The sequence below is a fragment of the Juglans regia genome, chromosome 3 (assembly GCF_001411555.2).
Source record: "Juglans regia cultivar Chandler chromosome 3, Walnut 2.0, whole genome shotgun sequence".
NCBI lineage: Eukaryota > Viridiplantae > Streptophyta > Magnoliopsida > Fagales > Juglandaceae > Juglans > Juglans regia.
The window spans coordinates 4,082,145-4,105,083 of record NC_049903.1 but is presented as its reverse complement, the minus strand read 5'-3'; the positions used below and the strand labels follow the sequence as shown (position 1 = coordinate 4,105,083).

At 36.7% G+C, this 22,939-nt stretch overlaps 3 protein-coding genes and 1 long non-coding RNA gene across 9 annotated transcripts; 3 read left to right on the top strand and 1 right to left on the bottom strand.

Moving 5' to 3' along the window:
* Window positions 1-79: 79 nt before the first annotated feature.
* Window positions 80-6,864, top strand: LOC109019587 (pentatricopeptide repeat-containing protein At2g35030, mitochondrial-like). 6 transcript variants are annotated; one of them, XM_035688509.1, is made up of 4 exons: window positions 80-2,227; window positions 2,936-2,996; window positions 3,738-3,966; window positions 6,322-6,864. In XM_035688509.1, exon 1 carries the CDS (start codon window positions 106-108, stop codon window positions 2,068-2,070), a length of 1,965 nt encoding a protein of 654 aa, XP_035544402.1. In that variant the 5' UTR covers window positions 80-105; the 3' UTR covers window positions 2,071-2,227; window positions 2,936-2,996; window positions 3,738-3,966; window positions 6,322-6,864. The 6 variants fall into 6 exon arrangements, with proteins under 6 accessions (XP_035544402.1, XP_035544401.1, XP_035544400.1 ...); XM_035688508.1 differs by having other exon boundaries at window positions 2,928-2,996; XM_035688507.1 differs by having other exon boundaries at window positions 80-2,756.
* Window positions 6,865-7,976: 1,112 nt separating this feature from the next.
* Window positions 7,977-10,210, bottom strand: LOC109019584. The gene is made up of 2 exons (XR_002000793.2): window positions 9,964-10,210; window positions 7,977-8,694 (listed from the first exon to the last, which is right to left on the bottom strand). It is a non-coding gene; the product is annotated as an uncharacterized LOC109019584 (long non-coding RNA).
* A 2,425-nt stretch (window positions 10,211-12,635) lies between these two features.
* On the top strand, window positions 12,636-14,753 carry LOC109019585 (uncharacterized protein At5g39865-like). The gene has a single exon (XM_019001904.2). It carries the CDS (start codon window positions 12,953-12,955, stop codon window positions 14,168-14,170), a length of 1,218 nt encoding a protein of 405 aa, XP_018857449.1. The 5' UTR covers window positions 12,636-12,952; the 3' UTR covers window positions 14,171-14,753.
* Window positions 14,754-16,047: 1,294 nt separating this feature from the next.
* Window positions 16,048-21,787, top strand: LOC108988391 (DNA-directed RNA polymerase V subunit 5A-like). Its single transcript, XM_018961638.2, has 5 exons — window positions 16,048-16,063; window positions 16,789-17,141; window positions 18,797-18,973; window positions 19,820-19,933; window positions 21,427-21,787. The coding sequence occupies exons 1-5, from the start codon at window positions 16,048-16,050 to the stop codon at window positions 21,577-21,579; spliced, it is 813 nt and encodes a 270-aa protein (XP_018817183.1). The 3' UTR covers window positions 21,580-21,787.
* Window positions 21,788-22,939: the final 1,152 nt, after the last annotated feature.

Below are 22,939 nucleotides of genomic sequence, written 5' to 3'. Positions count from 1 at the left end.
ATGCCAATTTCTTGGTTACGTAAGGTTTCTTTTATGTGAGAGTGTTTTCGAGGCTCGTCATCGTGGTTATGGGGATGTTTTGATACTCCTAGATTCTTGCTGAACATGTCAGCTTCTTTTCGAGTATCGATTAACTTAAAAAAGTGCAGCGGTATTGCTAGATCACCAATCTTGAACTGTGTCCGAAGTAGTATACCATTGTTATCGGATCCCAAGCTTCTATATGGATGCCAAATTTATTTTTACCACTCAGTGAATGAGCGGGGAATGGCCAGATTTGCAACACCTGGAAGAGATTATAGCGCAAACTCGAATGTGGCACGGTCAAATTGGCTGATCACCAAGCTCTGTAGAGAGGGTAAAATAGGAGAAGCACAGCGGGTGTTTGATGGTATGTGCGAGAGAGATGTGGTCACATGGACGACAGTGATCACGGGGTATATAAAGTGTGGTATGGTTGAGGAGGCAAGGAGGTTGTTTGATAGAGTGGATGCTAAGAAGAATGTGATTACTTGGACGGCTTTGGTTAGTGGGTATATAAGGTTAAATAGGATTAAGGAAGCGGAGTGGTTGTTCTATGAGATGCCGGTTAAGAATGTGGTTTCTTGGAACACAATGATTGATGGGTATGCAAGAAATGGTAAGGCTGATTTGGCTTTGGATTTGTTTGAGAGGATGCCGGAGAGGAATGTGGTTTCGTGGAATACCATTATAACAGCACTGGCACAATGTGGGATGATTGACAAGGCACGAAGGCTTTTTGAACGGATGCCTGAAAGGGATGTTATTTCGTGGACTGCAATGGTTGCGGGTTTGTCGAGAAATAGGAGGATTGATGAGGCGCGGGTACTTTTTGATTTGATGCCCGAAAGGAATGTAGTTTCTTGGAATGCTATGATTACAGGTTATGCACAGAATAAGAGGTTGGATGAGGCTTTTGACTTGTTTGAGAGAATGCCGGAGAGGGACATGCCTTCGTGGAATATCATGATTACAGGACTTATTCAGAATGGGGAGTTAAGTAGGGCATGGAAGTTGTTTCACGAAATGCCTCAAAAGAATGTGATATCTTGGACTGCGATTATCACAGGGTATATTCAAGATGGGCAAAGTGAAGAAGCATTGAAGATTTTCTCAAAAATGTTGGCGGTCGATGGGGTGAAACCCAATCAGGGAACTTTTGTGACTGTTTTGGGTGCTTGTAGTGACCTAGCTGGTCTTACTGAGGGAAAGCAAATTCATCAGATGATAAGTAAAACAACCTATCAGGATTGTGCTTTTGCGGTGTCAGCACTCATAAACATGTATTCAAAGTGTGGGGAGTTGGGTACCGCCAGGAAGATGTTTGATGATGGGATGACAAGCCATAGAGATTTAGTTTCTTGGAATGGTATGATTGCAGCCTATTCGCACCATGGATGTGGCAGAGAGGCAATTAATTTGTTCAATGAAATGCGGGAATTAGTCGTTCAACCTGATGATGTCACCTATGTGGGGTTGCTCTCAGCATGCAGCCATGCTGGTTTGGTAGACGAGGGGCTAAAGCATTTTGATGAGCTTGTGAGAGATGAATCCATAATCGTGAGAGAAGATCACTACACATGCTTGGTTGATCTCTGTGGCCGTGCCGGGAGGCTCAGAGAGGCATTTGATTTTATAAGGCAGCTTGGGACTAAGCCATCAGCATCTGTTTTGGGGGCTCTACTTGCTGGATGTAATGTTCACGGGGATATGGACATGGGGAAGCTGGTTGCAAAGGAGCTTTCAGAGTTGGAGCCAGAGAATGCAGGCACGTATTTATTATTGTCTAACATATATGCTTCGGCGGGGAAATGGAGAGAAGCTGCTAAAGTGAGGCTGAAAATGAAGGCTAAGGGATTGAAGAAACAGCCTGGTTGCAGTTGGATAGAGATTGGGAATAGTGCACATGTGTTTGTTGTTGGCGATAAGTCTCATAGTCAATCAGAACGTGTTTGTTCATTACTTCAGGATCTTCATGCAAAAATGAAAAAGGTTGGATATATTCCAGACGATGAGTTGATGGTGGACGAGGGATTTTCTGTGACATGAGTGTTGGCAGGAAATTGATGATACTTGTCCTAGAGGTGATGTGGAGAATTTATGCTTAATTGGGAGCATCCATTTAATAATTGCCGTTGTTTTTATTGGAGAACACACCGGTCATCACTGATGATTTTTGGGTTAACATGAACTAAAAAGTAGCAAGGTAAAAGGAAATCCTGTGCCATCTTTCCACTGGTACAGGCCAAAGTCCCCTCCATTCTCTTATGCTAATTCTGCGTTTATATGTTACCTTGCTTGTATCCCCTTCACCCTTACAATGATAACTTGGTTTCATGCCCTTTGTACCTACCTTTGAGTTCCAGCCACTTCAGAAGCTTTCTGCTATCCTCTACAGAAAAAAGTATAGCATTTTTTCCCCATTCAACCATTTAGATGAGTTCCTGCTTTCTGAAAGTTATATTTGCATGAGGTGTCAAGTTTAGGAATGAAATAGAAGTGGAAAAAACAATTGAGAATGAAGATTGCAAGATAAAAGTAGCATCTCTGATGTGGGCAAGTTCAGCCTGTAAGGATCATATATTGCATGGAATAATACAAAGATGCAAATTGCGTGAGAATTGTGGTCCTTTTTATTCACTGTATTTAAGGCTCAATTCATGATGCCAAATAAGGTGGTTGAGTTAGAAAGGTTGCTTGGAAAGCATGGAAACAGTTTTGGAAGCAGCTCTTTGGTTAATTTAGACCAACTGTTAAGTATTTTTTCATGTGATCTGTGTGAGTACAGTTGTCATTGTTATTTGGCAGGACTGCTGTCCCTTGTTTAGTGGATTTTGTAGATCATCCGAACCTTACTCCTCTTGTACTAGTTTATTCTCTTTGTAATAACTTTTGACTACTTATAGAAGTGCAGCGTATGCAAGTAAACAGCATGCCTAGGCAATGCAGGATTCAAGGAAGCTGGAGGAGGAAAGGTATGCAGCTTGTTTCTATGCCATGATATATTAAATATATTATCAACCAGAGGATATTATTAGGAAGAGGCTACAGAGATTGATTATCCTCCCAAGTACCAACCCACATGATATTATTTTAGTTTCTGTACTTTCATAACTCAACCCAAAATCTTCCACTCACCCAACAAATCTTCCTACACATGAGCTTGTTTTGTTAGCATTTGATGATTAGAAAATATGTATTTCGCTCGTGGGGTGCGTGAATAAGGTTGCCACTTATGCATATGACAGATATGTTTGCCATTTTGGACAAAAAAGTGGAACAGCAAGACAACAGAGTAGATGCGATCATCATGACCGCTTGTAACATAAGCACCACATCGGAACAATGGAGTTGTGGTCTGGTCTGTGTGACATGTAGGCTTAAAAGAGTTAAAATGGTGCATGCTGGTCCTGCACCTTATAATGCATACGTCCATTTCAAATCTATTAATTGGGTAGGATACATAAGATAGCAACCTTTTATATTTTTTTCACTTGGATTTCATAGTGTCTTGCTGCTTTTACTGAGTTTGCCAGATTGAGATAACCTTTTAAAGTTTCAGAACTACCCGCTATGTTTGTTTGCTGAGAAATTGGAAAAAAGGTTAACTTATATGATAAGAGTAAATCTATATCTATACATCAGCCTACTGTTTACTAACACCACACACCTGACGTGGTTTTTTTTTTTCTGTGAAACGCGTGTTCTAACTTTAGAAGGAAGAGCCAATTTTCAAAATTGATCAAACCTCCCACTCCCCGCGTTCATGGCTTCTTCTTCCCCTCTGCTCAACGCCCCGCCATCTCCAGTTTGTGGATTCTCTTCCGCAGATTAGTACTTCAGTTCGTGGCTGATGATCACCTCCCTGCGTTCGCCCCTCTGCTCACGCTTCTTCTTCCCCAGTTGGTGAGATTTGTTTGGCCGCCCCTCTGCCCAGCTTCCCAGGTAACGTTGGAGATATTTTTTTCTTGTATTATGGTTATGGTTTCTGCTTGTGTGCCGAGGGAGGTGAAGGGAGGCTACGGTTTGTTTGTGTTATGGGTTTTGGTGAGATGGGTATTGAAAATTTTGGGGCTTAGGGTATTTTTCCTTCGTGTATTCCAGATTGCAACTTCTTTGAGCAGTGTTTGTCTCATTGTTTGAGCACAAAGTTAGAAAACCCACTAGATATTGTTTGTAGTCTTAATCATGGCTTCTGATCTGTGCATATTAATCTCGTACCGTCAGTATACACATGGTTGTTGAACAGTATAGATAGACAGGATAGAAAGAAGCATCAAATAAGATATATCCCGCAAAGTAATCTCTCCTCTCGCCTCTCAGACTATGGAATTCCTTGAAATGTGCATTAGCTATTGTCTAATCTAAAGCAGGTCTCAGGGAATGAACAAGAGTAAAACACCAAAAAGTCTCCCATAAACTATCTAACAATATACTCTCCATTTCACTTGAAATGGATATTACCTATATTGTACCAAGTATGAAGTATGGTTATTGCATTTTTATGAATGATTAGAGTGACAAGTACAATAAAAAAAAATCCACTTAATGTTTTGCACTAAATAGATGCTATTCATTTCAAGTAAATGAAAGGATCCTTATCCACCAACTACCACCCCTAGGTCCCTGGTTTTAAACATGCCTCTAATCTGTGACTCGTTATAACTCACCTTTAAATCCTCTCTAGGTTTGCTTGAGAATTATGAAGATCAATAGTCTTTAATTTTCTTTTTGTCAGCTACCATAATTATACAAATCAGGCTTAACTTCATGGGTTTCAAAAGATCTTATTTATTATTAAACTAGTTTTGCTTTTATTTTTCTGCATCTACTTCTCAGACATCTCAGGGTTTTGACACTCACTCACACCTCATCCAAGGGAAAAAAAGAAAAGAAAAAGAATATTAAAAAAGAAGCTGAAATTATCAGTAACTACCTTGCTACTGTGATTGTCATCCTTCTATTAAATTGATGCTGCAGTTTGGCTAATGATAAGAAAAAAGTACAGGTGAAAAGGGGAACCAAACCCATTTTAGTTCAGAAATTTTGCAATCAATTTGTTTTTCGTTGCCTTCTGAAATATTTTCTTCTTAAAGATCCCATTTTGTGAGTTCTTGGTGGTGAGAATGTCAGGATTTTGGTACTCTGATAAGTTGATCTTCTTGAAGCATTGGCTGTGTGTCTATTGGTTTATTTAACCATGTTTTTTGCTTCAATCACAGAGAGTTTGGATTGAGATTCCTTGGCTTGCACCAACTGAAGTTCCATTCTTGGGTTGGGTGGTTTCAATTGGACAAGTTGGTTTCCTTTGTTTGTGGGCAATATTTTTTTTTTTTTGATCGGTAAACAAAATTTTATTGATCAAAAGTGATACAAAGGATGTCCAAGTATACGGGACATATACATGAGCAAATTTAAGTCTAGCTTAGGGATACAAGGAAATCGTGAAAAGACCTGCCCTGAAAATCAATTACAATTGACCAATGAAGGAAAGTATTGAAAAACAAAGTTCTAAGCTCTTCCATTGATCTCTCTTGATCTTCAAAGCATCTTGCGTTCCGCTCCCTCCAAATGCACCACCATAGACAAATAGGTAGCATCTTCCATATGGATGCAATTTGAGAGTTGCCCCTAATACCTCTCCAAGAGGCTAAAAACTCACGTACCTTTTCTGGCATCACCCATGCTAACCCGTGCTAGGACTTCGGACCATAAGGACCTGACAATCTCACAATGTAGTAAGAGATGGTCTACGGACTCACCACTCTTCTTACACATATAACACCAATTCATAACTATGATGCCGTGTTTCCTCAGGTTATCTATGGTAAGAATCTTTTCCCAAGTGGCAGTCCAAACAAAAAAAGCTGCCTTTAGAGGTGCCTTTGTCTTCCAGATGCTCTTCCATGGGAACGAGACTGAGTTGTGCACATATAAGGAATGATAAAACGAGCGGGCCGTGAAAACTCCTTTCTTAGAGGGACGCCAATATAACTTGTCTTCTCCTTCCCCCGACATCCGAGTGGAGTACACAAGGTCAAAAAAGGCCGAAATGTCATCCATCTCCCAGTCTTGTGCATTTCTATTGAAAGTAGGGTTCCATTGAAAGTAAGGTTCCGTTGTGGGCAATATTTTAATCCTTTCCCTGGGAGTTGAACCGTGTTGCTTTCAAAGGATATTGAATATTTATCTCTTTAGTTTTTGGGTAAATGAAAATATTCAATATCTCCTTGAATTCTACCTGTAAGCAGCCGCATTCCCTTATTTTCCTTACCGTTGTTGCTCATTTGTTTTGTATAGGCCGGCCTGGGGAGCTCAAGTCAGTCAAGGATCTATATGACTTTAAAAATTTGTCAGTTCTTTTTCTTCATCTCCATTTGTACGACCCTTCTGAAGAGGAAGAAAGTCTCCGAATGAACTTCTGTTAATGACAACTTCCACCCATTGTCTTATTCAAGTTTGAGTCGGAAGCAAACCCGAGAATGTTGGCAGTTCCCCTCCCATCTTCCTAGTGAAGGCCAGCTTATATAGGATTTAGATTGTGTTGTGAAAGGTACAATGAATTATGATGATTAATTTGCATCTTATCATTCCATGGAGAATCTGAGGCCATTACAGACAATGTATTGTTTTCATCAAACCGTGGTTGTGGAGTAGTTTGTAGAAACTGTAATTTGTAATTGAAGCTTGAAGAATGTTGAAATTTGTAGTTTTTATCAAATTGTGGTTGTAAATTTGCACTTTGTAGTTTGAAGAATGTTATATCTAAGAGTCAAGATCTCCAAATTATACTCAGAACGTTACATCTTGAAAGTATGGATGCAGCTGGTTGATATGTGACAATTTTAGCATGAAAATATTGCCCATCGATAGCCATGATATTGTTTTACATTTCAAGTTCTTTTCTTCTTTCTTTGATTGGGTTTTGTTTTTTAAACTGCTGATTGTGGCATCTATTTTCATTTTGGCTTGATGACTTGAATGAAGTTAGTGAAAATTATTCCTCCATTTCACAAATCTTTAGTTCTCTTTATGTGAGGGGATGGCCTGATGAACAAGAGGAATGCATACAGTTATGCTGGCTGATTTTTTAGCTAAATAGGAAATTTATTTAGATAGAAAAGTATTAACATCTTGGTGTAAGCTAAATTCAGGCAGAAACTCACATCCAGACCAAAGGCTTTTTCAATACAAATGTTGAAGTGATTTTGACACGATGCTTCCTTCTGTTGATCCGAACCAACCAGAAAAATTACATATTTGATTTGGAAAATTCTTATTGCAGTCCCCACTCGGGGACTGCATTGCAGGCTTAATGAAACGCAGTGTTTCATTAAAATGAAACTGCAACCCCCCCTTCTGAGTTACCTTCCAAATCCCTCCCCTTTTGAACATCCTTCCCCTCCGAGTGTCAGTGTCCCAAGTTTATCTCCACCAATCTGTCGTCGTCGTCGTCGCTGTTTTATCCATCATTTACCTTGCATTTACTTCCTTCTTCTGGTAATGCTGAAGATGAAAAGCAAGCATGTTGTAGGGATCATCACCAAAAAGACAAAAAGTAACTCGTTGCTTTCTTTTGATCATCTGTTTCACTTTTTGTTTTTTTCAATAATAACACATATTAAGTCATAATGGGTTGATAGCAGATCAGCTAAAAATTACTAGCTAGGTCTAATAATAATTTTTTATTATTATAGTAGATCAACTTGGACACAAAGATGCGTAAGACTCCAAACTTTTGGAAAGAAAACAACGACGCAACACGTAAGGCACCAAATATGTATAAGACAACAGATATTAACCAAAATATGTGGAAGACACCAAAAATCGAAAAAAAAAAAAACTTTCAGTATGTGACTCCACCATCGGTTGTTCCGTCAATGGTGGAAGAGATTGGATTGTGGTGGTTGATGATGGTGGAGATTTGGTCAGGGCCGTGAGGCGTGTTGCAGAAGGAGAGATTCAAATGTTTTCGTCTTTTTTGCTTTAGACTGAATAGAAGGGTAATGTGGCCATTTCCTGCTGTAAAATGGGGTCTGTTTAGTCATTTACACATTGGGACTGCAATACAGTCCTCTAAAGAGGACTGTATATAGCATCGCTCATTTGATTTTGACACGAAGCTTCCCGCTATTTACATATTTGATCCAAACCAACCAGAAAAAATTACAATCAATAGATACAACCTAATACAAAAACAACTATATCCGTATGCACAACACTCCGTTTTTCAAGTTCGACCTTAACCTTGTGAACATTTGTCTCTCTTAGTTTATCTTCTTTTTCCGAGCTTCATACTCGCGCAACAATACATTATCCTCCCTCTTCCAATCTTGTTTCTCTCTTGTCAGAATATTCTCCTCTATCAGATGAAGTATATCTGCCCATACGAAGAATTCACATATTGCTTCCCCTGCAGTCACGAACCTTTCACATGACAAAATAGACCCCGAAGATTCAAAAGCAATACAAAAATATGGCAAGAAGTTTGCTTTACCGTGTAATTCTGTACAAAACAAAATTTCATTAAAATATGCTTAACTCACTATCTACAACACATTGAATCATGAAAATCCAAGGCTTGCCTTCTCATACACGTACAAATTTCCATCAGTATGAGCTACAACAATAGCACCATCACCTCCAAGTACCCATGCAACACTAGTGTAACAACTGTCGAAAAGAGACAAGGTAGTAACAACAAAAGGTCATGCGTGTGTGCAAGCTATTAGTTACAAAATCACTTTTCATTTTTCCAACCCTCAATGTCGTCAAGGGCTGCGACAGTAGAAAGGTTTCAGACTTAAGCTTTGCCAAGTATATGTAGCCTACATCCAGAATTTACTAGTTGAAAGTTGTTCTATATATGTAACTACATATGCATGTATGTGCATGTACATATGCATGCATGTATGAAAATTTTGACAGACTAATTTGCATACCCACACAAAATCAAGCAGTTATATTTGAGATGGGATAAGAATATTTTTCTTGGATTATAAAATATTAAAATCCCTGTGTAAAGGCATTGTGAGATTTTTGAAGCAGGGTGAAGAACTGCATATTATCTCAACTAGATCAGAAAATGGCGTATATACACAATAAATAAATAAAAAAGAAACAATTGTGCATCCAAGAACTAGAGCAAACAAATACCGCCTGTGGAAGTAAATAATGATCGTCTTGGGATATATCCTGAGGTGAGTTTCAATGATTTAGTGAAATCTACCAACTATATCAACCAGAATAAAATTCAGTGCATGAAATAAATAGAATAATCCATAATATAGATTGCATATAGCATTTTACTAAAGCATGGTTAACCTCAAACACTTCCTTTTTTTTCTTTTATAGGTATATCCCTCAAACACTTCCCTGCAATAAATTGAAATTTGATGCTGATGATTTTTATATTCATAAATTATACACAATACAATCGAAGACACTTTTTTTTCAACAAAACAGACTAGAGGATTGCTTATTCATTCCCTGAGATCTGCTTTAGATTAGACAATAGCTAATGCACATTTCAAGGAATTCCATAGTCTGACAGGCGAGTGAGTGCGAGAGGAGAGCTTATCAGGGGGATATATCTTATTTGATGCTTCTTTCTATCCTGTCTATCTATACTGTTCAACAACCATGTGTATACTGACGGTATGAGATTAATCTATCCCAAACGCACAGATCAGAAGCCATGATTAAGACAACAACCAATATCCAGTGGGTTTTCTAACTTAGTGCTCAAACAATGCGACAAACACTGCTCAAAGAAGCTGCAATCTAGAATGCACGAAGGAAAAATAACCTAAGCCCCAAAATTTTCAATTCCCATCTCACAAAACCCATAACACAAACAAACCGTAGCCTCCCTTCACCTCCCTCAGTACACAAGCAGAAACCATAACCATAATACAAGAAAAAAAATATCTCCAACGTTACCTGGGAAGTTGGGCAGAGGGGCGGCCAAACAAATCTCACCGACTGGGGAAGAAGAAGCGCGAGCGGTGGCGCGAACGCGGGGAGGTGATCATCAGCCACGAACTGAAGTACTAATCTGCGGAAGAGAATCCACGAACTGGAGACGGCGGGGCGCTGGCCAAAGGGGAAGAAGAAGCCATGAACGCAGGGAGTGGGAGGTTTGATCAATTTTGAAAATGGGCTCTTCCTTCTGAAGGTAGAACGCTCGTTTCACTTGGCCATTTAAAAAAAAAAAAAAAAAACCACGTCAGGTGTGTGGTGTTATTGAACAGAAGTCTAACCGTTGATGTATAGATTTACTCTTATAATAATGATAAAAATAATAAAAAAATTTATCATCAGTCACTACTTATCATTCCACACTCCACACTTTATGAAAAAAGAAAAGATTGGGGCTGGATGGGTGTGAAAAACATTTTCCTACTGGCCAATAACACGCAGACACGTAGGCGATCTATCATCACTGAAATGCACCTGCATGTATGAGAAAAGACGCCCACTCTTCCTCTCATCTTCACTATCCCTCTCCCGCCCAGCCCTCTCCTTTCTCTCCCTCCCATTTGCGACGCTCCATGCCGATGGACCCATGTCGAAGCCCTCTCAAGCCCATCCGCACTCCTCCACGCCGAAGTCCTCTTATTTCTCTTCCTCCCATCTGCACTCCTCTACAGTCGACGGACCCCTAAAACCCTCTCCTTTCTCTCCCTTCCATCTGCACTCCTCCACCGCTGACGAAAGCCCAAAAAAAAAAACAGCCCTCTCCTACTTTCTCTCCCTCTCCCTCCCCTACCTACACCCAACGCTGACGCCGACATTGACGGAAGCCCCAAAACATCGTCTTTAAAGTTTGAAAGGTAAAAAAAATTCTATTTGATCTATACTTTGTGCGATTTCCTTCATTAGTTTTCGGTTTGGTCTTCTGTTGGGCTTCGGTGTGGAACTTTGATTAGTAGCAAACTAATAATTGAATTTGGACATGCATCTGGGCACACAAAATCAGAACATCCAGCTTGGTCTTTTCAGCACTTCCAATTGCTAGCCTAATGTGTGATAGAGAAACTCAAGAGTAGTCCTCAGTCTTTCGAGGACTCTCTTGATTGCATTAACCCACTATCTGATTTCATTTGTTTGGCCAACTCAAATAGATTACAAGAAGTTGCCATTTATTTTGTGAAGCATTTCCACCATTTTTTTCACTTTTGGCCTCTTAGCTGGTGTGTTGGTCTTCTATTGGGCTTTGGCGTGGAGATGTGCAGATGAGCTCGAGAGGGCTTTGGCGTAGGTCCATCGACATGGAGTATTGCATATGGGAGGGAGAGAAAGGAGAGGGCTGGGCGGTAGAGGGAGAGTGAAGATGGGAGGGAGAGTGGATATCTTTTCTCATACATGCGGGTGCATTTTAGTGATAAATATATTGTCTACGTGTCTGTTTGTTATTAGTTGGTGGAAAAATATTTTTCACACTCATCGGGTCCCAAGCTTTTCTCTTATGAAAAACATCACATATCTTATAAAAAACGTCTTACACTCAATGAAAAAAATACAAGTATAGAATGCGAGAATGAATAGTAACTAATAAATACCTAAAAAAAAATATAAACACTGGTAATTAAATTTCTCCCTTTTCCCCATGGTCTCTCGCTAAGAACTTGGCATTCAATGAATCACAGCTTTGCAGCATATAAGCACTTACAAAAATTTAAGCTTTGTTCTTTATGTAACAGGGCTTACACGTGCAAGCCAGGAACTGGACTGGTGGAATATATAAGCCTAATTAATTGCTTGATGGAACATATTGCACAAACCAATCACATATGTTAGGAACTACGGCAAGTGCTTGGAAAGGAGACTGGCACCCTTGCCTCTTCTTCCATTAAATGCCAGTTACTTTTTTTCTCATGAGAGTTGGTGTAACGTACTAATCATTTGGACAGATAAAAAACACGTTGCAAGTAGGATGACAATGATTAGCCACAACGAGTAGTTCGGAACAAGACAATCATGCCACTGTTTTATCAAATACTAATAGATTGAGCAGGTACGAAAAAGAGAGACATACAGACGTATGGTAGACACAACACATAGTCTCTTTATTTCATATTTAAGTTTGGTTAAGAATCCATTTAATAGGAACGCACTAAGTAGGACCTAATGGCTAACAGTCGGCAAAGTTGGGTGAATAAGGAATCAATAATGCAAAAAAAGGCAAGTCCAACTACATCCACTTAAATACAACAATAAACTTGGCGTGACAGATATGTGATTATTGCTTCTACTTGCATTCTGAGAAATTTAAAATCCACATTACTTTTATTTTTTATTTTTTTATATCGCTTGAAGACAAGTTTATATATTCTACAAAACCTGTTGAAGCTTAAACAGCAGGCAAATAAGTTTGAAACGTTAATAGAACGCAAATTATACATACCACAATCTTTATAGAGTGAAATAATTCGTGAATCTGATGACCAGATGACATATGATCCGGTTCTTCAAATAGAAAAATCTTGGCTCAAAACCCCACTCCATATATATATATAATTAATTAGCATTTAATTGGAAAGATTTGTAAAAGGCAACTGTTTTAATAACTACTAATTAAATAAGAGACCCCTTAACCACATCTTCTACAGTGCTCCTAATGACTGCATGCATTTCATCATCTTCCAACTAGTCACCCCCAAACTGCTGTGAGCTCCTCTCCACCAACACAATATCTTCTCCCTCTCTCTCCCCAAGCACCCGATTCATCTCTAGAAATCTCTCCCCAACTGCAACTAGAATCCCACAAAAGGGCCTTTTCCATGAGAACACAACACAATCCTTAGCCAAACCAAAGCAACCAAAAACCCCTCAAAAAAGCCTTTTGAAGGGGATATTAACCGAGCAAAAGCCGAAAAGCTTGATTGAGAGAGTTTTTAAAGCTATTTGCATTTCCTCGCGATCATCCATGGGCTGCTCTTCTTCAAAACCCAACACCCTTTTACCAGAACACCCATTTCACCCTTCTTCATCATCTTCATCTACGGCTTCACTCTCTTCAATTTCTTCACCACGGGTCCCCAGAGCTCTCTACCGCCCAACCCCATTTGTCCACCACCCACCTCTCAGGAAGGGCGATACTCACCACCTTGTCTATCTCACCTCCACCACCTATGGATCGCTCCTCCTCACTGACCGCCCTAAACCCCTGCAGAACCCTAACTTGAATGGTCATGGTCTCCCTGATCACCACCAGACAACCCAGATAAGCTCAATTACACCAACACTAGAACGAGAGCCAGACCCAGAACACTCATTATCCCCAGACTCGGTAATCAACACCTGGGAACTCATGAACGGCCTCGACGACTTCGATTCCGATACTCAAAAGCCCATTTCATCGATTTTCGACCGTCCAATCGTCACTCCAAATAAACCAAGTTCGCGCCGATACTCGGACTGTGGTGGGTCAGTGAAGAAACTGTTCGGTTTATTTGAATCTGTGAAAAACTCGAAAATTTCTTCTGGAAATCAATTGCATTCGACGAAACCGCTGTGGCAGCATTTGTCTGAGGAAGCTTTGCTAGCTAAAATGGACCCTAACGTGGTTTCTAGCTACAGGCGAGCATTGTCATCCAGGCAATTGAATCCTACTCAGTCCAAAGGAGTGCGATCACTAGGGTGTAGTCCTACAAGTTATTCATTTTCCAATGGTTGGTATCGTTTGCCAGGCTGTGAAGATAGAATTGTGATCTATTTTACAAGTCTGAGAGGAATTCGAAAGACTTACGAAGATTGTTGTTCAGTTAGGATGATATTCAGGGGCTTTAGAGTGCCGGTTGACGAGAGGGACATTTCGATGGATTCAGAGTATCGAAAGGAATTGCAAAGGGCGCTCAGTGGGAAAGCAGTGAGCTTGCCACAAGTGTTTATTAGGGGGAACTATGTTGGGGGTGCAGAAGAGGTTAAACAACTCAACGAGGTCGGGGAATTGGCTAAGCTTTTGGAGGGGTTCCCGATTAGGGATCCTGCGTTCGTATGTAAGGGGTGTGGCGATGCGAGGTTTGTGCCGTGCCCGAATTGTAATGGCAGTCGGAAGGTGTTTGAAGAGGAGGAAGGAGGGTTGAGGAGGTGCCCGGATTGCAATGAGAACGGCTTGATACGGTGCCCGGGTTGCTGCTCATAATTCCATGAATGTGGATGGATTGATACCAATGGCAACAAATGACGAATGCGCTTTATTTTATTTTTTTTGCCGATGTTTTGTTTAGCAACCACTTTTGGAAAAACCAGCCGAGAAAAGAAAAACCTGTGCCATGTAAGAAAGAAACTTGATCGTACATGAAGTATTTTACTCATGGAAGGAGTTCTGTGAATATTGATCTGCCTGTCATGGTGCAAGTATGAGCTTTTTCAGTTTTCTCAAGAGAAAAGAACTCTCACTCAACAATTCTGATTATTGGTTGCATTTACCAATTAAATTGGAAACTGCGGTTTTTCATGGGTTGAGCGAGCCAAAGATTATGTCTAGACAACTTTTGTGCTCAAGTCTCTATTGTTTTGGTGTTCAAAAGGCAAAAATGGAATAGTGGCTATAAGGTGGTAAATGAGCTGAAAATTGGAGAGTTCATCTTAGTTCGTTTATCTCTCTGACCAAACTAGAAAAATCCTCTTTGCTACATATGTTTGTCAACTGAATTTGAGTGAGCACTCTGAGTCTTTGTTGCCTTCTCTATTGATGTAGTCTTCTCCATAAAAATGCGTTTTAAAGTTAGGCTTTTGATCATGGAAAATATGTCCCAAACTTCTATTGTATTATTATTATTAACACAAAATTTCTATTAAAAAAAATACTTCTAAAAAGATGCATCTCCAAGAAAAATTGATGAGTTCCATGAAAACTTGTAGTAGTTGAGCTTTCAACTCAAATAAGAAGACTTGCTTGGAGCGATTAGGAACTCTACTATTGGATTATGCATCTACATATTTGCATAATATGATTTTAAATTGAGTTGTATTGAATTATACACATCCAAAAATTTGCATAACTATAAATAATATTTTTATAAATTTGAAAATATATTGTTTACTTTCCAAATCTTATTTTATTATTTTCTCTCTCTCCTCCCCGCTCTCTCTCTCCACCAATTGATAGAATTTTATAAAAAAAAAATTCGAGTAGGTGTTAAATGATAGAATTTGCAGTAGTTTTAATTACAAAATATAAAAAATAAATTAGGAAAAAAATAAATAATGGTTCAAAAATGTATAATTTAATGTGTGATTTTTTTATATGTAAAATCAATCTTTAAAAGATATGATTTTATATATACATATAGAAAAATCAATACTAGCGTCCCAAATCATTGAAACCCATTAATCTCTATTCGTTTAGGGTGTCTTGTGATCGGGTTTTAATCCTCTCCAGTAGAGTCCAGACTCAAGCCAACTCTTTTGAGTTTTTAGCATGAAATATTCTTAGAAAAAAATCTATTCATCATTTCTACATATCATATTTTTTTTCTCTTATTAAATATGTGATATATAGATGATGAATAAAAAAATTTAATTAGTTTGAGGTTAATAAAACTAAAAGAAAAAAAAAAGATATATAATATGTAGAGATGATGAGTAGCAAAACTCATTTCCCTAACCTTGACAATGCTTGTTTTCAAATCATATATCATTAGAGCAAAAAAATTGAAATTCTAATCTATAGATTCGATTGTAAATAATGCAGATACATTTGGAGATGTAAATATTTTTAAATATTCTCATATTATTTACAGATCTTTTGAAATATTCTTCTTATCCAAACGAAATTAGTCATATAAAAATAAAATATTTTAAATATATACAAATAATTTATTATTTCATTATTATATAAGTGTAGTCTGTAACACGTGGACATATAATATTATAATTATGTGAAAATTGTGTCCTCTCATTTTTCAATTGGGAGTTGTCTTTCTGCTGCTGGCAGGTTCCAATGAAATCATTCTCGTATGTAGGCATACAAAAAAATTAAAAAAAGAAAAAAGAAAAAGAAAAAAAAGTCAACGTATGCGGGCATTAAAGGGTAAGCCGAAGCCTATGAAAAAAGAACCCGTTGGATCAAAAGTCCAATAAAACAGTGTAACAAAATACAAATCTAAAGATGAGTTGTCCCCAATGGGTAGTGAGTGAATAGAAGAGTGCCTAATCAAACTCCACCACTCTAATTTCTATCATTTTTTTAAGTTTTGAAAAATAATTTTTAATTATAGATGTACAAATTTTACATATAAAAAATTATTTTTATCAATCATTATTCATTATTTTATACTTTATAAAAAATATCTCACATTTTATAAAAAAATTATAAGTGGAGAGTGTGAGATTGAATAGTGATTAATGAATATAATTCTTCTTTGCACATATCTTTTAAAAAAGATGAATAAATTTAAAATCTACTTAGAGAAAATAATTATTTTTAATGATAGTTCCACTTTTAAAAAAAAGAATGAATGACACTTACAAATTCTCTAAATTAATTGCACAATTATAAATTGGCGAGATTGCCTTTTGTTATAATTAGGGTTATTAATTTGTAATATCTCAATCGAGTTTGAATTATATATAAGTAATTCAAATTCGACCCAAATAATTAAACATGTTAAATAAATTGATTCGAATTCAACTCGATTATTATAAGGTAGGCAAACTTGATGTGAGTAATTAATTAATTTTTTTTTTTAAATAGTGAGTATTTAATTTTAAATTTATCTTTTTACCTTAAATTATTTAATTCAATCGAACCATTAGAAAGTACTCTACTAAGTAAATCGTCGTTTATCCATCCTAACTCTGTTTTTAAACTCTCCAGAGCAACAGCGATACTCCAATTGAGGAGGGATAAAGAAGATGGGTTTGAAGGGGAGGGGAATGCGGTGCTGGGACCGTGCCTGACCAGCTATGTGGACAACGGAAGCTCTGAGAGCCATAGATACTATCTGGCACGCAGAACTATGCTGGAGATGCTCAGAGACAGAGGCTATGCCGTGCCCAACTCTGAAATCGAGCTCTCTCTACAAGACTTCCGGGCCATTCACGGCCAAAACCCAGACCTTGAGCGCCTCCGAATCTCCACGACGTTTCGCTCTGACCCTTTGAAAAGGGTACGGATTTATGGTTTTGTCTTGTTTTTATTTTTCCTTGGAAGCTTCCTCTTCAGTTTGTTCCGGATAAATTATTGAAGGAAAGGCAAAAAAAGGAAAATTTTAAATCCTTTGTTTCTTGTGTCTTGATTTGGAAACGTGCTTGGACGGTTGATACAGTTCTAGTAATGGTTGATTTCGTTCAATTAAGGTACTCTTGTTTTCTTGGGTGCGAAATACAGAAAATATAGCATTATGTATTTGCGTTTCTGATTGCTTAGTTTCTTTATACGTATATGCTCTTCATTAGGTGAACTTAAAACTGAATGTACATTAGGTCTTAATTGTGAGAGTTTGTGGGTGAAATTAAGCTACAAAAGGTATTGACAACACACACCGAGCAAGTCTCAACTACTAGTTCTCGTACTTCTTGAGGGTTGACGTCAGATGCTATGCTTATTCTGATACACTATCTTATAGGCCTGTACTTTCTCTGATCAAACCAATCTTTTCCTCTCATTTTGAGAGTAATGTGTGCTACCTTGTATCTTTCTGGAAACTAATTTCAACGGTATCACCTCTTCACGATTTTTTGGGGGTGGGTTATGGTAGCCCTCTCCATTCTAGGCTTTAATGGTTGACAAATCAGTCAGTGGACCAAAAGGAAAAAAAATATCCCCGTTCTTGCCAACCTGCATTGTGTGCCCTCTGTTGCTGTTGGTTATTGATACACCTACAACTACTTTACAATTAGTTTACAATTCATTTTAAATCAACCAATGTAATTGTGACACTTCATTAAAAGATAATATCAATTTTACTTAACTACCCTTCATTTTAACTAGAGTAGTAAACTAATTGTAGACTAGTTGTAAGCTTATCATTTTCCTTTTATTTTTGTTTGTTTGTTTTGTTTTTTTTTTTTTTCCTCAACACGAATTCTTAGTTAGCATTCGTTCATTTTGTTTCTCATTGATGGTATGACTGCTATACAGCTACTTTAAATTTTTTTTTTGATCAGTAGACACATCAAATAAAAAGAGACTGAACATAAGCCTAAAGTTTGCTACTTTAAATATTGCCAGAAATATTAAGGCCTTATTTGTTTTCAGAAATCATCTCAATTCATCTCATCTAATCATTACAACTTTCTAAAACTTTCAAACAAAATAAAATAAACAGTTCATTTTTCAAATCTCAAAACAAAAATAATATTCTAACAAGATTTTAACTTTATAATATTTTTCTTCAACTTTCATCTCAACTTATCTCTTCTCAAATCACTATCCAAACCAGGCCAGAAAGACTGCTAAAATAATACCGGTTGTTCTGTTGTTAGAAAGAGTCCTGTAAATTTAACTGTTTAAGCCTTTTATAGTGTGCTGTGGTTTATTTTCTTTTCATTTTTCTCCTTTTTATTTTGGCATGAATATTGGTGTTTGATGAAAATATGTGATGTTAGTTTGACTTGACATGAAAACTTAGAACTGTAATGTGATATTGACGTTCTCTAGTGTCAGAAAACAAAGGTGGAGATAGGAGGGGGGTTGTGTTATTTATTTCCTTGCAGTAAGCAAGCATTCCTTAATTTTTATATTAACCTGGTTTCGATATTTGATGTTATGCAGAACACAAATATTTTTTGTTCTTATTTTTATATTTCTTTTTACTTACAGATTTTAGTAATTTTTTGTGGACCTGGTGTAGTAAAAGTTAATGTGTTCCGCAGCATTGCATCCCAAATTGTCAACAAAGATACTTTAAGTGGATTGATATTAATAGTGCAAAACCATATAACATCCCAAGCCATGAAAGCAGTGGATCTTTTCCCATTTAAAGCTGAAATATTCCAGGTTAGTAAAAGTTAAGTTTAATATTTTCCCCGTTGTATTTACCCAGTGTCTCATCCCACTTGTGCTTTTACCATTGTTTGTTGCAGAAACTTTAGGTTATAAACACTCCCCGTTTGGATTAAGGAAGTCTTTCATCTCATCTCATCATTACAATTTTTTCAAATTTTCACACAAAATATAATAAATAATTGAACTTTTTCAAATCCTAAAATAATAATAATAATATTAAAAAATAATATTCTAATAATATTTTTTTCAACTTTCATCTTTTATCTAAAACTATTTCATCTCATCTCTGAATCCAAACCAACCAATGTGGAAGAACGCTTTTATCCATGTAGACTAGTCTGCTCTAAAGGACTCATATGACCTTGGTGCTTTTAACTACGGAGATGGATAATTTGTCGTGAATGGGTTTTTCTATTCTTCGAAGCAACTTAGATTTCCTAACTTACTTTGGGGCACCTCAAGTCAGAAAATCATATTGTACTCTTATGGATGTGTGTCTTTTATGCATAAGAACCTGTAAAGAACCTGCATTATTAGGCTTTGCATGCAATACTGGATAATAACGTTAATTTTCATCCTTAAAGACATACTGCATTATTAGTCTGTATTCATTTTCATCCTTCTTCCACAATGAAAGTTCCTTTAAAGTTGGAAGAGCTGATGGGTGCATGTGGGTGCACACTTTGAATGTTATAACTTGTATGAAACCTCTTTACTGGTCTTTGAACAAGAAGAGTTATCATTTTCCAGAAACTGTACGGAGATGGGAATCAGTGAATGTGTCATTTGTTCCCATGTCATGCTCCAATAATCTCACCATTTCTGTCTTCTTGTCAGATTACTGACTTGCTTGTGAACATTACAAAACATGTGTTAAAGCCAAAGCATCGGATACTGACTGACCAAGAGAAACGGAGGCTTTTGAAAAAGTACAATATAGAAGAGAAGCAGGTCGGTTATTTGTTTTCATATATACATATATATTGATAAAAATAGAGAAAAGCTATGAAGTAGATATGTCAGGATACAGATCTTGTCTGATTTGGTAATGGTTCAAATTAGTGTCAGATTATGATTTTTTCTTGTGTTTATAATGTAAAAAATATCTTCTTAATAATGAAAGTGCTAATATGTCATTTAATGCTTCTTCTAGATGATACAACTCAACTAAGCCCTGATTCATAATCTTGAAGTAATATAACTCAAGTCTCTTCCTACCTATAAAAAAAAATAACTCATGTCTCTTCCCATAAATGGATAATAGGGTTCAGTGTGCCTATAAATTTTTTGGTTCTTGAGTGGGTAAGCGAAGAGAAAATAAGAGCAAGAAGTGTACATTGAGAAGTGTGGTCATCATGATTGTATTAATTTTTTTGGAGCTCAAGACAATGACGGCATTATTCTTTTCAAATTGAATATTATGAGATGGTTTATTATAATGAAAGTTGATCAAGCAAGAACAACAATTTAGCATATAATGAAACTGAAATACAGTGCATAGTTCACATGCAATGTGGTATTATGGCTCATGGTGCAGAAGTACATAGTAATGGTACGTAGATGTTTTCACTTTTTGGTAAGAGAAATTTTATTTGCAGTCCCCACTTGGAGACTGCATGTGCAGACCTTTTATTAAATGAGAAAAAGTATCATTTTAAGAGGGATATTTTTGTAATTTTAAAAAAATTTAAAAATAAAATTGCCTAGGCTTGTATTGCAGTCTCCAAATAGAGACTGTATCTAGCATTGCTCTTTTCGTAAGCATAGATGGTAGGACAGATAGTGTTGCTATATGGCAAGTCACAACAATGAGATGAAGTAGGTATAAAATGCTACTGGCCTGTCACCCCACAGGGAAAAAATATAAAATGCTACTTTTAATATTAGTTATCTCTTATGTTTCATGTAAAATTTGCCTGTAATTAATTAGTTGCTGTTAACTCTACCAAAAGGTCTTTCTCAATTTTATTATAAAAGCGATAACATTGAGCTTTCTTCCAAGTCTGACAAAATACAGATGCTACAGTCTCCTTAATGCTGCTTGTGCTTCTTCCAATGGTAATAATGAAGTGTAAGATAAGGGGTTCGCCTCTTATAAAAAAAGATAAGGGGTTCACCTTATGTTTTCGGGTTTTGAATGTTGTTGGTGAGCCAATTCAGTTAATATGGGTGTTAATTTTCTTCTGAATCGTTGCTGTAAATGCTTTGCTAAATAACGACTTCTGTTTGGATGCTTAGCATATATTAGAATATCTGTGAATAGTAGTGAAATAATTTATAAATAGTAGTAAAACAATCGGAGAATATCTGAGAACAATAGTATTGCCAAACAGGCCCTCAGTCTTTGTAGCCAAGGCTGCCTAGTGATTAAAGTGATGCTTTGTTGATAATGTTTTGTTCATCTAAATCTGTCTTTCACTTCAGTTTTGGTTTTCTTTCATCAGCTTCCTCGAATGTTACGAAAAGATGCAATTGCGAGATACTACGGACTTGAGAAGGGGCAGGTGGTGAAAGTGACATATGGTGGTGGTGAAATCACTGAGTCGCATGTTACCATATATGATCCTTGGACTTTTGTAGCGATGTGTCCTTTGTGAATACTTTGGTTGACTATGATCGTTGCTACAGCCTTTCAAGGGGAAAAATGTTGCGTCCAAGAGTCCTATCTACAGCTAGCCATGGAAGGAAAATTCTAATATCTCACTGTTACAAGGTGTTATTGCCGGTCAATCCGTGATTCTTTTTCAGAAAAAATAAGAGATGATTGGGACTAGTTTAGATAGTGAATTAAGATGAGGTGAGATGAGATAATTTTAGATAAATTAAATAAAATATTATTGGAATATTATTTTTTAATATTATTATTATTTTAGAATTTGAAAAAATTGAATTGTTTATTATATTTTATGTAAAAATTTGAGAAAATTGTAACGATGAAATGAGATGAAATAAGATGAGATGAGGTAAAATAGTTTTTGTATCTAAAATGACGAAAAATGTCACATTTATTGAGTATGATAGTTGTGTAGTATATAACATTGTTCTAATTATAAGGTTAGGCATAATAAATTGAAGAAAAATGAAAATATATTTTTTGCATGTTTATGCCTCAAGTCTACACGCTCCAAAAATGGGACTTGTTGCACCCGTTGATCCCATGTCTACATCCAAAATGACAGTGAACCATCCAGACTCCAAACTACAATGGGATAAAATTGAAATTTAAAATCTCGAGTCCAGACTCCAAACTACAGAGGGATGGATGGTTGGTAGGTTTTATAAGTATTTTAATACTATTTTGAAAATGATGAAATTTAAAATAAAATTTAACATTGAAATAAAGTTTTACTGTTTATTATTTTTGCACTTCACACTTATTTTTATTTTATTATTTTTAAATTAATTAAATTATTCTATTCATCATTCATATACCACATATTCTATAAGAGAAAAAAACAAAAAATTAAAAAATTAAGTGATGCGTTCATACACCGGAAAATGATTTAACATGTTTAGTAAGAGAAAAAAAATAAAAGATAAAAAAATTATATATAATGTGTGATGTGAAAATAATGAGTAGAATTTTCCTTAGAACTATCATAGTTGTAACTTTTATCGTCCTTCTCTGGAAGTTGTAACTAACGACTCACCGAGTCGAAATCACCTCCATTATCTCCCTGAGAATGTACTATCGTCTTCTTTCTTACCGTTAATTTTCTCTATGCGAGTTTTTTCTTTCTTTCAATTTTGGATTTTTTTTGTAAAATTGATTTGAATGTGTCCTCATAAGTGTATAATGGATCCTTCCTCTGTAACTTTGGTAATTTGCCAAAGATAATTGCGGTGAAAGACAAAAGGCGAAAGAGGATGAGTGATCCTCCGATGATTGAAGCGAAGAGTGGTTCCGATGCGTCCTGGATTTCGGATGTGCCGAGTTATCTTTGACAACAAGTCAAT